This window comes from Phodopus roborovskii, unplaced genomic scaffold (genome assembly GCF_943737965.1).
Source record: "Phodopus roborovskii unplaced genomic scaffold, PHOROB, whole genome shotgun sequence".
NCBI classification, from domain to species: Eukaryota; Metazoa; Chordata; class Mammalia; order Rodentia; family Cricetidae; genus Phodopus; species Phodopus roborovskii.
The window spans coordinates 4,807,872-4,820,806 of record NW_026126648.1 but is presented as its reverse complement, the minus strand read 5'-3'; the positions used below and the strand labels follow the sequence as shown (position 1 = coordinate 4,820,806).

The window sequence follows — 12,935 nt, the reverse complement described above, 5'->3', positions numbered from 1 at the left end:
CCAAGTGGCGTCATCTGGTGTTTATGAGTCAAGGCAGTCATTCATTTCAACCCCGAAGTTGATATCTGATGGCAAACAATACTGTCTACCTTCCACAAAGATGCTTTCTCCCACGATGGTGCTCAGTACATTGTTTACAAAATAAGGTTCTCTATGAGACTTGCTACTTCAAGCTTTAAGCTTTACTTCTGGGTTGCATTCTGGCCTCCGTTTGCTTTGTCTGAAATCCAGATAGGATTCTAGTACTCTGGCAAAGCTGGCAATTTTTGCTCTTGGTGGAAGATCCAGATAGGATTCTAGTACTCTGGCAAAGCTTGGTGGAAGAGTTACGGCTTTGTTTTAAGAAATTTGGAGTCTGTTTTCCTAAGTTACATACTGACTTTTCTTTGTTATCTTGACAGGTTGTAAGAATGACCTGGAAAGCACAAATTTATGTATTAAAAAGGTGTATAGTATAATTTACGTTTGATATTTAAATGATTGCATGCATGTGAAGGGTTTGGCAATAAGAATCAATGGTAGTTAGTGATAGTGATAATTATTAAATGTGAAATCTGGACTCCAGGGTGCAGTTATCTGTCCCATCCTGAAACTTGCATTTTTCCCAGTGATTTCCTACAGCTAAAACCCATCATTGAATTGGTGTTTCCTGTTTGAGTTTTTGTTCTGGCACTGAAAGTTATTTCAGTTTTTAAAATGTAAAAATGAAAATGTGTACGCATCTGGATCTGTGGTCAGTCTTAGCTCTAGTTGTTCTACAGCCACAAAGTCCTTGTGGGTGGCACTGGGTTTGCACGGTCTTGCTTTGAATGTTTGCTTGTGGCTTTTAATGGTACGGATGCTGTATCCTGTATAAAGTTCCCTTTACATGTATGTGTTATATGTTATAGGGGTCTGGGGTGTAGAAGAGAATAGGATACCAGGGTAACCGTGGCTCTTCGTGTGTTCTCTCTTTCTACACCCCTCCCCTTCCCCACCACACACACAAGCACGCGCACGCACGCGCACACACATGCACACACGCATGCACTTGTGTGTGGAGACAGGTGACAACTTTGTCTACTCAGTTGTCCCCTTGTGCTACGTGGGTCCAGGATATGCACCTCAAATCATCAGGGTTGGCAGCAAGCACCCTTACCCCAGCCATCTCATTGGCTCTTGTCAAACTTGTTTCAAGGGCGTAAATAGGCTCTGGATTATAGAAGGCTGAGCTATAGTAATGTTAGGCAGGAAGCTGATGAGAGCCTTGCTGTTTGTTGCCAAGCTGCTATCAGGCCCCGCAGCTTGCCAGCATCTCAGGCAGGTATTAGTGAACCCATGTGTCATCTGATAACTAGAAGACCATGATTTGTTCCCTTGTGTGGGTTATGTCTGTCCCAGTAAATATTCGGAGGTTCATCATGTAAGACATTCACAATATTCACTAGTTAGAGTTTGCTCTTGCTTTTCATTTGTGTAAAGGGAACACAAGTTACAAATTTCAAAGAAACCCTCGTAGCTTATTTTTTGTGATATGTAATGAATTGTTTATTTAACAGGTGGTTCTTTAATTTAGTGTTTAAAAAGATGTCAGTGTTAAGAGTGTTTGATGTGAGAATTTCTGTTTCCGTTAGGGTTGATATGACATTTACACATTTTCCTTGGACTAGTATGTACCTGTGCCTTACCACAGTATCCTCATAAGAAGCAGATATTTGCTTTATACATCGATTGAGAATATTGGTAACATTTTTTAAGTAAATAATGCTTCAAAATAAATAAATGTCAGCATAAGTACATTTTACCTTGTTTTTAAAATAAAATTATGCTTCCTAGAAAACAGTGAACAGTGAGGATGAGTCATTTCACAGTAATGAAATTTATGCAGTAGTTTTTTATACTGGGCAGGTGAACAAAAAAGGAATGCTCTTTGTCAGAAGAAGAGGGCAAGGACAATCGGCATAATTCATCTTTCTCTTCAAATTCTTAGAAACTGAGCTAAAAGATACAGTTCCTTCTCTGAATTGTGTATGATGTACTCTTAGGAATGCTGTTTTGAAATTGTGGAGGAGTGCGTGGTTTCCCAGGCAGTGGATTAGTTGCCCTGATAATGGTGGTGGTTGTGAAATGCTGGCCCCTAAGCTCTAGCAGCCATCACCTTCTTCAGAACAGCTGGACTGCTTTCAAGTGACCCTCAAGATTGGGGAGGGGCTTCTTGATGTCCCTCACAGAAGGGGCCCGGGAAGGCCCTTCCTCCCTCCGCGTCCCCCTGCTTGTGTCTTCAAGCCTGGGAGCTAGAGCAATCGGGGTGGGAGGCACTGTGCCGCTGTGGACGTTATCCCGTTATCCGTGCTGCGGCTAGACTTCCCTGTTATACAGCTGTTTTGTAAGTCACACTGACCATGCTTTGTAAGTGCGCCCAAGAAGCCCATGGACTCACCAAGTTGGACTTTGGATTTAAAATTTTTTTGCTTATAGTTCTTGTTCTTACATCCCAACCACAGTTTCCCCTCTCTCCCCTCCCCCCAATTCTCCCTCCCCTCCCCTCCCCCCTCAGAAAAAAAGAATTTTTAAGATAACCAAACCTAAAGAGTTGTGCGTAAGTGATGGTACTGTCATTACGCACAGTTTCGTTACTTTGAGAAATAGTACTATTTTGGATGTGTGCGGATGTGGGATAGCTCAAAAAAAGAGTGCTTCATAAAACCTAGCTGAGAAAGTAGACTGTGTGTGTCAGCTCATTTTCTGAGGAAAACGAGGGGGCAAGAAAAAATGGCGAGGCCACTTTTCTCCCTGTGTGCCATGCGCTGCTAGGACACGAGGAAAGGACAGGTGGACAGACAGGTGGACAGGGAGACACGTTGCAATGCTCGCAGTGCCAGCCCCTCACCAGCCAGCCGGTGGGAGTGAGTGCCGCAGGCTTCCTGTAGCCCATTATGGGGAAGCTGCAAGGAAATAGGATGCGGCCTCAGGTGACGGTGATGTTGCTGTGACAGCTGTTGTGTTAATAAGATTTTTAAAAAGCTGTGACTGTAAACATGCCACATCGGAAAACAGTCTCTCTCTCCCTCTCTCTCTCTCCCTCTCTCTCTCTCTCTCTCTCTCTCTCTCTCTCCCTCTCTCTCCCCCCTCTCTCCATTTCTCTCCCCCTCCCTCTCTCTCTCTCCCTTCCTCTCTCTCTCCCTCTCTCTCCCTCTCCCTCTCCCTCTCTAAGCTGGGGTGGGAAGGTGAGGTAAACTGAGGGCTTCCTCTGTGGTCTGTCACAACCGTGGCGATGGAGGCGATGGTAGCAGTAGAGCATCGGCATTCACTACACTTTTCCCGTGGAAAAGCCGGTGGGTGTGGGTGAGAATTGGAGCTCCCGTCAGTGAGGCAGTAGAGGAGGCAGCGTCCATAGGAAGGCCAGTGGGGCAAGCAGACCCATGGAAAGCGTTCACGTTTGAACATTCACTAGCTCCCCCTTCAGCAAAGGAGTTTAATCCTAGCCCTGCTTCCAGACTTATTCCGTACCCCATCAACAGTCCCTTCCATTCCTGGTGAGTAAGCGCTTACAGAATAAAACGTTTTTTAACGATGGGTAAGTTTTTAAGATAAACACCTTGTCATGGGGTAAGAGTCCATGCTCTTACTTGCTTAATGTTTGATGTACAGATTGAATGACAAAATATTCAGAGGCTTTCTTGTTTTTGAACCAGTCTTTGTCTGTGCAAATGCATCATTCTGAGTTAGGTACTGATACGTGTAAAGCAGTTCTCAACCTGGGGTGCGGGCTGCCCTTTCACAGGGGTCACCTAAGGCCATTGACCTTAAACACCTACCTGTGTTTAGGGGTCACAACATCAGGAATTTGAGAAGCGCTGGTCTGAAGGCTAGAAAAGTCTCCGGGGCACTGAAAGCGTGCGCCTTCCTTAGTCCACGTGCCACTCTGACCCAGCATCCCGATTCACAGACGGAAGTTAGGGAGTAACCGAAGGCACTGGGAAAACCAGCTGTGCTAGCTTCACAACTGGAGCTTTTCCCTCACAGTGGAAAGAGCGAAGTTTAAGATTATTTATAGGGAAACCGACCTCTTTTTTCACATCTCACAGAAGAAAAACTGTACCCACTCAAATATCTCCATATTTGGGGATGACAGATGTGGTTTGTGAGGAGGTGGACAGTTGCCCTTTATGGTTCTCCACTACTCTTCTGCACTCCCCAACGCAGCTTTTCCCGTCTTCTGTTGCTGCTCTCCTGGCTCTATCTAGTGCCTCGGTTTTCTTTCCTGTCTTCTCTTTGTACGCCGCAGCCTCACCCAACACCACTACTGCAATTTAAACAAACAAAAGTCTTTGCTCTGAATTTTTCCTGTAGATTAATACTGTGAACACTGACTGGGGTCAACTTTTGTGTCACAGAACCAGTCAGTTCAAATGAGAAGTTACTAAACCAACAAGAAAGAGTCAGTCTTGAGGATGCTAGGAAGTACCATAAACCTTTAATCCTAACGGATTGCCCCAGGCAGGACAGAACCTCTCCTTTAGAAAAGGAGCTTGTCGGCTTCTTGATACTTGTGTCTTGGTGTGTCCTTTGCAACCCTGCAGAAAGAGGGAGCTGAGAGTCCATCTCCTCCGAGTGGGGCTTTGTGCCTGCTCAGTGTGTATGGGGAGAAGGCAGATGGGCTGGGCTTCTTGGCTAATAGAGTTGATTCTCCAGCTATACCGGAACCAAACGAGGTCCCAGTGGAATGTCTTGGTTTATTTTTGACATTTTGACATATGTGTTTCAGTAAATGTTTAATGTGGTTAACACAACCTAATAATACTGTCAGTTTGTCTTGGTGTACATGCCTGCCATAAAATTGGGCCAGCATAAAAGGAAAGCCTAAGGTTCCTTTATGTAAGCTGGCTTATTGTGGGATAGTATTATCTTTGTTTCTAGGCTTCTTGAAATCGTTTAGAATCTGTATTTGACCAACCCTTAGAACCATTACCACAGTAATTCCCCCCCCCCAGGTTTAATTAACCATATGCCAGTCTTCATATTTTCTGGTTGGTTTACTATAATATTTGATCCTTAGAATTTGGTTTTCATTTACAGATAAATACTTGAATTTGTTAAGAAGAGCTCCCTCCCTCTTCCCCTTGAAAGATTAAACATGACACGCCTGGTGGTTGGTAAAATGGGAAAAGTAAATGAACATTATTACAAAGAGGAAAGGGCATTTTGGGGCAGGAAAACCAGAAGAAACAAACATAACTTCCTTACAGATTTTATGTAGGTTTTTCTCATTGTCGTGGCATGATTTTTAGTATATAAGTAGAAGTTGGGGTAGCTGCGCTGGAGACATGGTTCCGTGGTTAGAAGCACTTGCTCATGAAGAAGGCAGAGCTTTGGTTCCCAGTCCCACATTGAGTGGCTCACAACTGCCTATAAATTCCCGCTCTTAGGGAATTAGATTCTCTCTTCTGACCCCTTTGGGTACATATACATACACACATACAAAACGCTCATACACATAAATTAAAAAGACGAACTTTAAATGTTAAAAGGACTACCAACTTTGAGGAATGTTGCTGAAGCTTCAGTGGAAACACATGTAAGATAGATTCTCTGTTGCTTTTCTGTTTACTCTGTTACAAGAGGCCAAGTTAGAAAACCCTGGGAGATAACAAGGCACATTTCATCTAACTTAATGGCATGGAAGAGTGGAAATAAAGAATCCATGGCCTTTGTCAATGAATTTCTGTGGTAGAAGCTAAGAGTTACAGAAGAGGCCTCCGATACTGTAGAGCAGAGAGACTTCTCATGTACTTAGCAAACATATGAGAAGGAATATTAAGAATTAAGTGACTTAATTAAGGAACTTAGCCCTAAAGAAAAACTATTGTGTATATTTTTTTAGTAATAAATCTGGCTAGTAGGTTAACTAACAACAGAGTTGCAGTTTGCATAATTTAAACTTGTTGAACAATGATGTACCCAACCAAGTAAATGGTGTAACAGGAATGAGCTAAACTGTAAAAGCTTGGTGAGCAACCACGGAGGCCTTATCCATATCTGACTTAGTGCCACTTAAGCCTAGTTTTTGCCTGCTGAACAGTGTGCCGGTTACTGGAGGACCGGCTTTGAGGAACTTATTCCTCAAGCAGCCAAGCCTGGTGCTGGCACTGGTGTTTCTGATGGCAAAGTAAAACAGTAAAACAGTCAGATCATCTCCCGAGCCACAGCTGTGCTCTGTGGTGCATTCTGCCTTCAGGACCTTGTGGCCTCTGAGGGTTATATGGGCAAGTATGAGGCCCTGGGCTCCATTCACTGTCTTAAACCGTGCATGAAGGCAGACTGACAGCTTAATGCCTCAGATACACTTTGGCAGAAAGCCATTCTTTAAACTTTGGACTGTGGTTAAGGCTACTTTCTCTCTCTCTCTGTCTCCCTCTCTCTCTCCCCCTCTCTCTCTCTCCCTCCTTCCCTCCCTCCCTCCTCTTCTGAGTGTTTGTGTGTGTGTGTGTGTGTGTGTGTCTTTACTACAAATGTAGATTAATGATGTGGTATGTGATAACAGCATAATTGCCTATATTTCAGAGGAAATGTATTGATTGGGTGTTAGCACTAGAGACTTCTTTTTCGTGAAGTCATAGGAAAAGCTTCGTTAAGCTCTGATTTGAAGATAAGGATTTTGATTCTCATCATTTTCTTTTACTCCCATGTTAGGGTTAGGTACTTACCGTGCCCTTTTTATGCCCTAAAAATGGGACCCTCTCTCCAGCCCCTCGCCCCCAAGTAGAGTCAGGCTTTTTTGAAAACACTAGGACTTGATTTGTAAGTGTATAAAAATCATTTGGTTTGGGGAGTTAGGCTACTACTTCTTAGCTTTGTGCAGTTAGGCCAGGGTTCCAATTGCCCTGCTTTCTCTTTGGTTTTTGGAAGTGTCTTAGTCAGTGGGAGTTTGCAGACAGGCTCATCAGGGCTGGGTGATTATCACCCTGAGGGGAGCATGGCAGCACACTTGGTGCTTGAGCAGTGGCTGAGTTACACCCCGGTCCCTGGGCGGAGACACAGACACTGGGCATGGCATGGGCGTTTGCAACCTCAGAGTGATACGTCACACCTCCTAAGCATTCAAACTTATGAGCCTGTGGGGGCATTCTTACTCAGAGCATCACAGAGAGCTAAGGTGCTCAGTAAATGGCGATCTCTGTACTGTATTTTGCAGTGATGGATTAATCAGTGAACCCACGAGAGCCAGAATAAAGAGATATCAGAGATTTGTTAGGGAAAACTCTCACGATTAACTAGGTAGAGAGCCCACTGTCTTCCTTTCTGCCTTGGGGTCAGTGGAAGCAGAGATCCAAGAAAGGGGCTTCTTTTAAAGGAGTTACATCAGCAGTCAAGAAGCCATGCCTAAGGCTGGTACCCAAACCTGTTGGCAGAATGAATTCCCACAACACCCGAGAGACCTTACAGTGTGATGATAGATAGGGTGGAAAGAATTTAGTGTTTTACTAATCACAAGTGTATTTTATAGAAGCTGTTGTATTCAAGAATATGAATTTGTGACCAAATATCTTCTGACCCCAGGCGCATATAACCCTTACAATCACAATTTTGCTTTCTGTCCTTGAATTTGATTACTCTAGGAATTTTAATACTATTTGTTCAGTTTTAGTCTGATTCATTTCACTTTGCGTTTCTTCAAGGCTCATGTATGCCAGGGTTATCTTCCTTTAGGTTGAGTAGTTCTTCTTTGTATACATGGCATTCTGTTTGTCCATCTTATTGTCAGTGGTGTGTGGGTTCTTTCCACTTCTCAAGCTGTTGTGAACGGCCATTGCTGTAACCCTGAGTATTTGCTTTCCCTTGTTTTGAGTCTGTGCTCGGGAGGGAAATTGTGTCATGGATCATGTAGTGATTCTGTTTCATGCTTTGATAAATCACATTGTCTTGTATAGCTGCTACAGTATTTTACATTCTTGTGTTTTTTATTTTTTATAATTTATTTATTCTCTTTATTTGTGTTGGTGTTTTACCTGCATGTATGTCTGTGTGAGGGTGTCTGAGCTTGGAGTTATAGACAGTTCTGAGCTGCCATGTAGGTACTGGGAATTGAACCCACATCCTCTAGACAGTCAGTACTCTTAACTGCTAAGCCATTTCTCCAGCCTCTTGTATGTTTCTTATTAGCCATCCTAACAGGTACATTGTGGTTATCTTATTGTGGCTTTGAATATTTTCTTTCTTAGTGATTTAAGACATATTTTCATAGTATATTGCTCATTTGTTTACCTTACAGAGATGTATGCATGTCCTTTTCATTAGGCTTTCTGCTGAGTTGTAGGAATTCTTTGTGATTCTGGATGTTAATGTGTTATGGCTGCATGGTTATCAATATGATTACATCTGCCTGTCTCTGCCTCCCTAGTGCTGGGATTAACAAGCTCTGTATCTACAGCAGTTAGTACATAATTGAGCTAATAACATAAAGGCTGTGGCTAAAACTAGTTACAAGGCCTGCTGTGTACCATCTCTATGAATGGTTTCTGACATTTTCATCACCAGTTCTGTGTGCAGTGGAGTCAGGCCAACGTCTTATGGAAAGGCAATTGCCTCTGGGCCTGGCCTTATGTTCTGCTGTTACCAGCTTCTCTGAGTAGTCTCAAAGTTACTACAGTAGTCAGTGGATACCACAGAGAGAACATTGACCATACATTGACCATATTTACGTTATTCCTCTGTGTGTGTGTGTGTGTGTGTGTGTCTGTGTTTGTGTGTCTGTCTCTGTGTGCGTCTGTCTGTCTACACATATGATGGGCACACACAGATGATCCTTTACCTTTGGATCATTTGAAAATTAGATGTCAGCATCATATTTTTTTCTTAAACTACAGTATTTCTAGAAGTGAGAATGTTCTTCTACACAGCTACTGAATAATAATCAAAATGAAATTAAAGTAGATCTGATCTGTTTTATGGAGATACTGTTAATCTCCTAATGTCCTCTGCAGTTGAAGTACATTCTAAGTCACGTTGCATGGCCTTGTTTTTGTGTCTTTAACTAAGTCAGTTTCTTATTTTGTCTGTTTCACATATTGAACTTGATTCTTACGTTTGGAATCAGTCTCTACATTTGCATCATAGCATTATAAAAATGATACTGTTTCTCAGTGCTTTGTGTAAGTGGCATTTGCATGATTTAACTGAGTACCATTCGATCTCTCTCTTCCCTTATTTTAAGGGGAGTTGGGCTTCTGGGGATGAACCCCGGTTTTCCTGTGTGCTAAGTACATATTCTACCACTCACCCATGCTCTGCCTGACGCAGTGACACACACACTTGGAGTAGTTTTTCAGCGTGATTATACTTCTTTTTGAGGCTACAAATTTAAAGATTTTCATTGTGGGGCCATAATTTTTTTTAAGCACCTACTCACCCACCCCTGTCACAAGAACTTCCACTAACCTCGTACAGAGTTACTTGAAAAGCCAAGTGCAGAGTGCAGTTGGAGATGGTAGTCTTAGTCATATATGTCTTTTCTACTCCAGTGCATTGACACAGATTGCTGGCAGGTGTTAAAAGGTACTTTAGTTGTTGGTTTAGATTCAAAGAGCAAAAATAGAAGACTTTTAAAATGAAGAAAAAGAAGTCCTTTGTAACTGTTTCTACACAGTGTGCATTCTGGGGTCTACTACTTGTCTTTGACATTGGCTCAGGGAAGGTTGCTCTGTTGGCACTGTGCTTATTAAATGTGCTGGTCCAGGAGGACCTTGATCCTATTTGTCACATTACCCGGAAGCACTGGTTATACTGAGCCAAAACCGAACACCAGCGCTGTTGCTTTTAAATGGCTTTAGGGTAAGACCTGTTCCAAAGTTTGAAAAAGGCTGGCATAGTCTTTTTAGTTGACGCCTAGGATCAGATACCCAGGGTGTTGAGCTCTCCCACTGAGCTATGGTCTAGCTCCTGATGAGTGTCCTTTTCAAAGGATACATGACTTCATGGGCTGTTTCCTGCATTTGTACATTTTAAAAACGAGCTAACTGTTTATAGATAAATCATGTGTTTACTTCAAAATGTATTTTCAAGGCTGAGGATATCAACGAGTTGATAGAGTACTCAGTACACACAAAGACATTTTTGCTGTTGTAAATTGTGAATGTGAATACACTAAGTATCTCCCTGTCCATTGCATAGGTTCCTGTAAGGGCACACAGTTATACCGTGTGCTCACTGATGTTTGGACATGCCCGTACTTGGTCTCTAGTAGCCACTCAGTCAGTCAGTAACTGGTGAGGGACAAACCTGGTGCAGACATTTCGTGGGCTGACGTTGGTGAGCCTGCTGTGGTTTCCCACTAGTTGCCAAGCACTTTCCCAGTCAGTACCGGCTGCATTTGTGTTTCATGCCACTGTTGTCTCACAGTGTACACTGATGCACATCATGAGGTCAGTCTCTCTCTTGAAGGCATGGGTTAGGCTTCTCTGTCTAAGTCATTGTTCAGAAACCCCGGTGCTTTATTATAGTTAAATACTGCTTATAGAAGTTTGGGTTGTTAATGTTTTCGTTTCTACTTTCTCCTGCAAATAGCTCATTGATGCTGCTTGACTTGAATTTTTTTCAATCCCCTTTAACATGAAGCAGACAATTAGTAAATTAAGAAAAATAGAATTACTGTAAGCTTTCGGATTCCAGTGACAGATTTCCCCATGTTTCGATCCTTTTTTTCCAATTCATTAGTGTGCTTCTAAAACTCCAGCATTAGAGCAGGAGTGAAGGTTGGCTTGTCGTTGGCCTACTGGTGTGATTACTAATTTGTCCTCTACTCACAGCATTTTTTCCTGTTTTTTTTTTTTTTTTTGGGAAGCGGGGGGAGGGGTTGGTTGTCTTTTTTTTTTTTTTTTTTTTTTTTTTTTTCCCCTCTCCCCTTTCTTGTTTTGATATTTAAATTGGTTGGGTTTTGTTGTTTTTTGTTCTTTAATGGGAATTATCTTTTGGGCCGAACGATGTTAAGATACTGAAATTTGATGACATTTTGTATGCTTGTGGATATACATTTCCTGAATACATTGGTGAATGTAGAAAGACGGGGATCTGGTGTGGAGGAAATCTCCTACCACTCTTCCCCAGCAGCAAGTACTTTTAACTGCTCAGCACCTCTGGCCCCAACGCTGTTCCTTTTAAAAACTTTGTATTGTGCATTTGTTATTCCTGGGCACAGATGATTGTTGGGGGATTTCTGTTCATCAAGAATGACAAGCTATAAGGTTACTTTCTAGTGCCTCATAGCTTATTGTGGTATTTATCAGATAACTTTCTTACTTTATTTAAATTTTTCTTTCTTTCTTTCTTTCTTTTTTTAGGAAGTTTGGTGAGCGGCCTCCACCTAAACGACTCACTAGGTAAGCATTATACTAGCCAATCAAACAGTGACTATGAGCTGTCACTGTAGACACTAATGTGAACAGCTCTTAGAAACAGTTCACATATAGTAATTCATCTTGAGCTTCTTCCCACCCCTCCATCCCTTCTCTCCTAAGGGGAAATAGGACTAAAAGGATGTACTTTAACAGTGAAAGAGTGGAGTAGTCTCAGAATCTTACCTTAAGTAATATATTGTAAAAATAACCACAACTGTGTTTAGCCAATCACTCTTTGATGGTTAAGGGTAAGATGAGATTTAATAGATGCTTTTTGAAATGAATATTGAAATACTACTTCCCCCATTCTAAAGAAAACCTAATTTTACTCACTTTTGTGATAATGTTTTAACTATAACTTCTCAATTCTGTATCTCAAAGAATTGATTTAAAAACTCATACATTTTGTCGGGTTGTAAAATACAGAAACTCAGTGGTCTTACACCCAGTGGTCTTGATAGTTTCAGCCCTCGGTGTTGGCCTTAGTCTTTTAAGAAGGAGGTGTGGGAGTTGGGTGGGGTGTGTTCTGCATCCTTTAAGTCCACAGTGGATTATATTACTTTAAACTTGAGAATTCTCTGTAACAGTTCCATGGTGGTGTTATACCCACACCCTTTTTTGTTCACATTGATGACTGTTAAGGATATTACCAAATAATTACTATTAAAATATTTATTAAAAACAATTGGGGACTGGGCATGGTGGTGCACACTTTTGTTCCATACTGTGCCTAGGAGGTAGAGGCAGCTAGATCTCTGTGAGTTCAAGGCCAAACTGATCTATGTAGTGAGTTCATGCCAGCCAAGGCTACATAGTTAGATCCTGCCTCAAGAAAGGAGGGAGAGAAATTGTACTTAAGAATGTTAAACACAGGGCCAGTCGATGGTTGCACATGCCTTTTTATCCCAGCACTTGGAGGCAGAGGAAGTTATGATTAATTATAGGAAGAAATAATACCTGAAAATATTTTGTTGGAAACTTTTGAACCATAGATCCAAGAAACTCAGTTAAGTGTAAAAGTATGTTCTAAAGCTGGGGACCAGCATTGGACCAAACCAAACCTTCTCAGTGCTGGTGTCATTTAGGAGGACTGGGCAGTCTATGGGACCTCTGATAGTGGAACCAGAATTTATCCCTAGTGCACAAATGGACATTGGGAGCCCACTCCCCATAGAGGGATGCGCTCCCAGCCTAGACACAGGCCCCCACGGAAGGCCTCACCCTCCTTAGAGAGTGGGGTGGGGGCTGTGAGGGGTGTGAGGGAGAGAGAACTGGGTTATATAAAATGAGATCGTTTCTAAATTAAAATTTTAAAAGGTGTGTTGAAGCACATTGTTGTCAAATTGATGACTGGTGGTAAAGAGAAAAAAATTAAAAACAAGGGACAAAGATAAAGATCACAGCAGATTTTCAGTCTGAAATTTTACACAGTTAAGACAGCTTTCAAGTTAATTCAAAAGGGTGCAAATGGAGACTTTAAACATTAAAAATGTCATAAACAGACCTGAAGAAAGAAATTCTTCCAAGCGTAAAGGCAATATTGACTAGAAAACTGATTCTAAT

General features: G+C 42.0%; 1 protein-coding gene across 4 annotated transcripts in view; it reads left to right on the top strand.

Moving 5' to 3' along the window:
- Rbpj (recombination signal binding protein for immunoglobulin kappa J region) overlaps positions 1-12,935 on the top strand; it is a 187,828-nt gene that overhangs the window by 144,821 nt on the left and 30,072 nt on the right. For all 4 annotated transcript variants that reach the window (XM_051174035.1, XM_051174034.1, XM_051174037.1 and 1 more), the window contains one exon: positions 11,316-11,354. In XM_051174035.1, the coding sequence (XP_051029992.1) occupies positions 11,316-11,354 (39 nt within the window). The remainder of the gene's footprint in view (positions 1-11,315; positions 11,355-12,935) is intronic.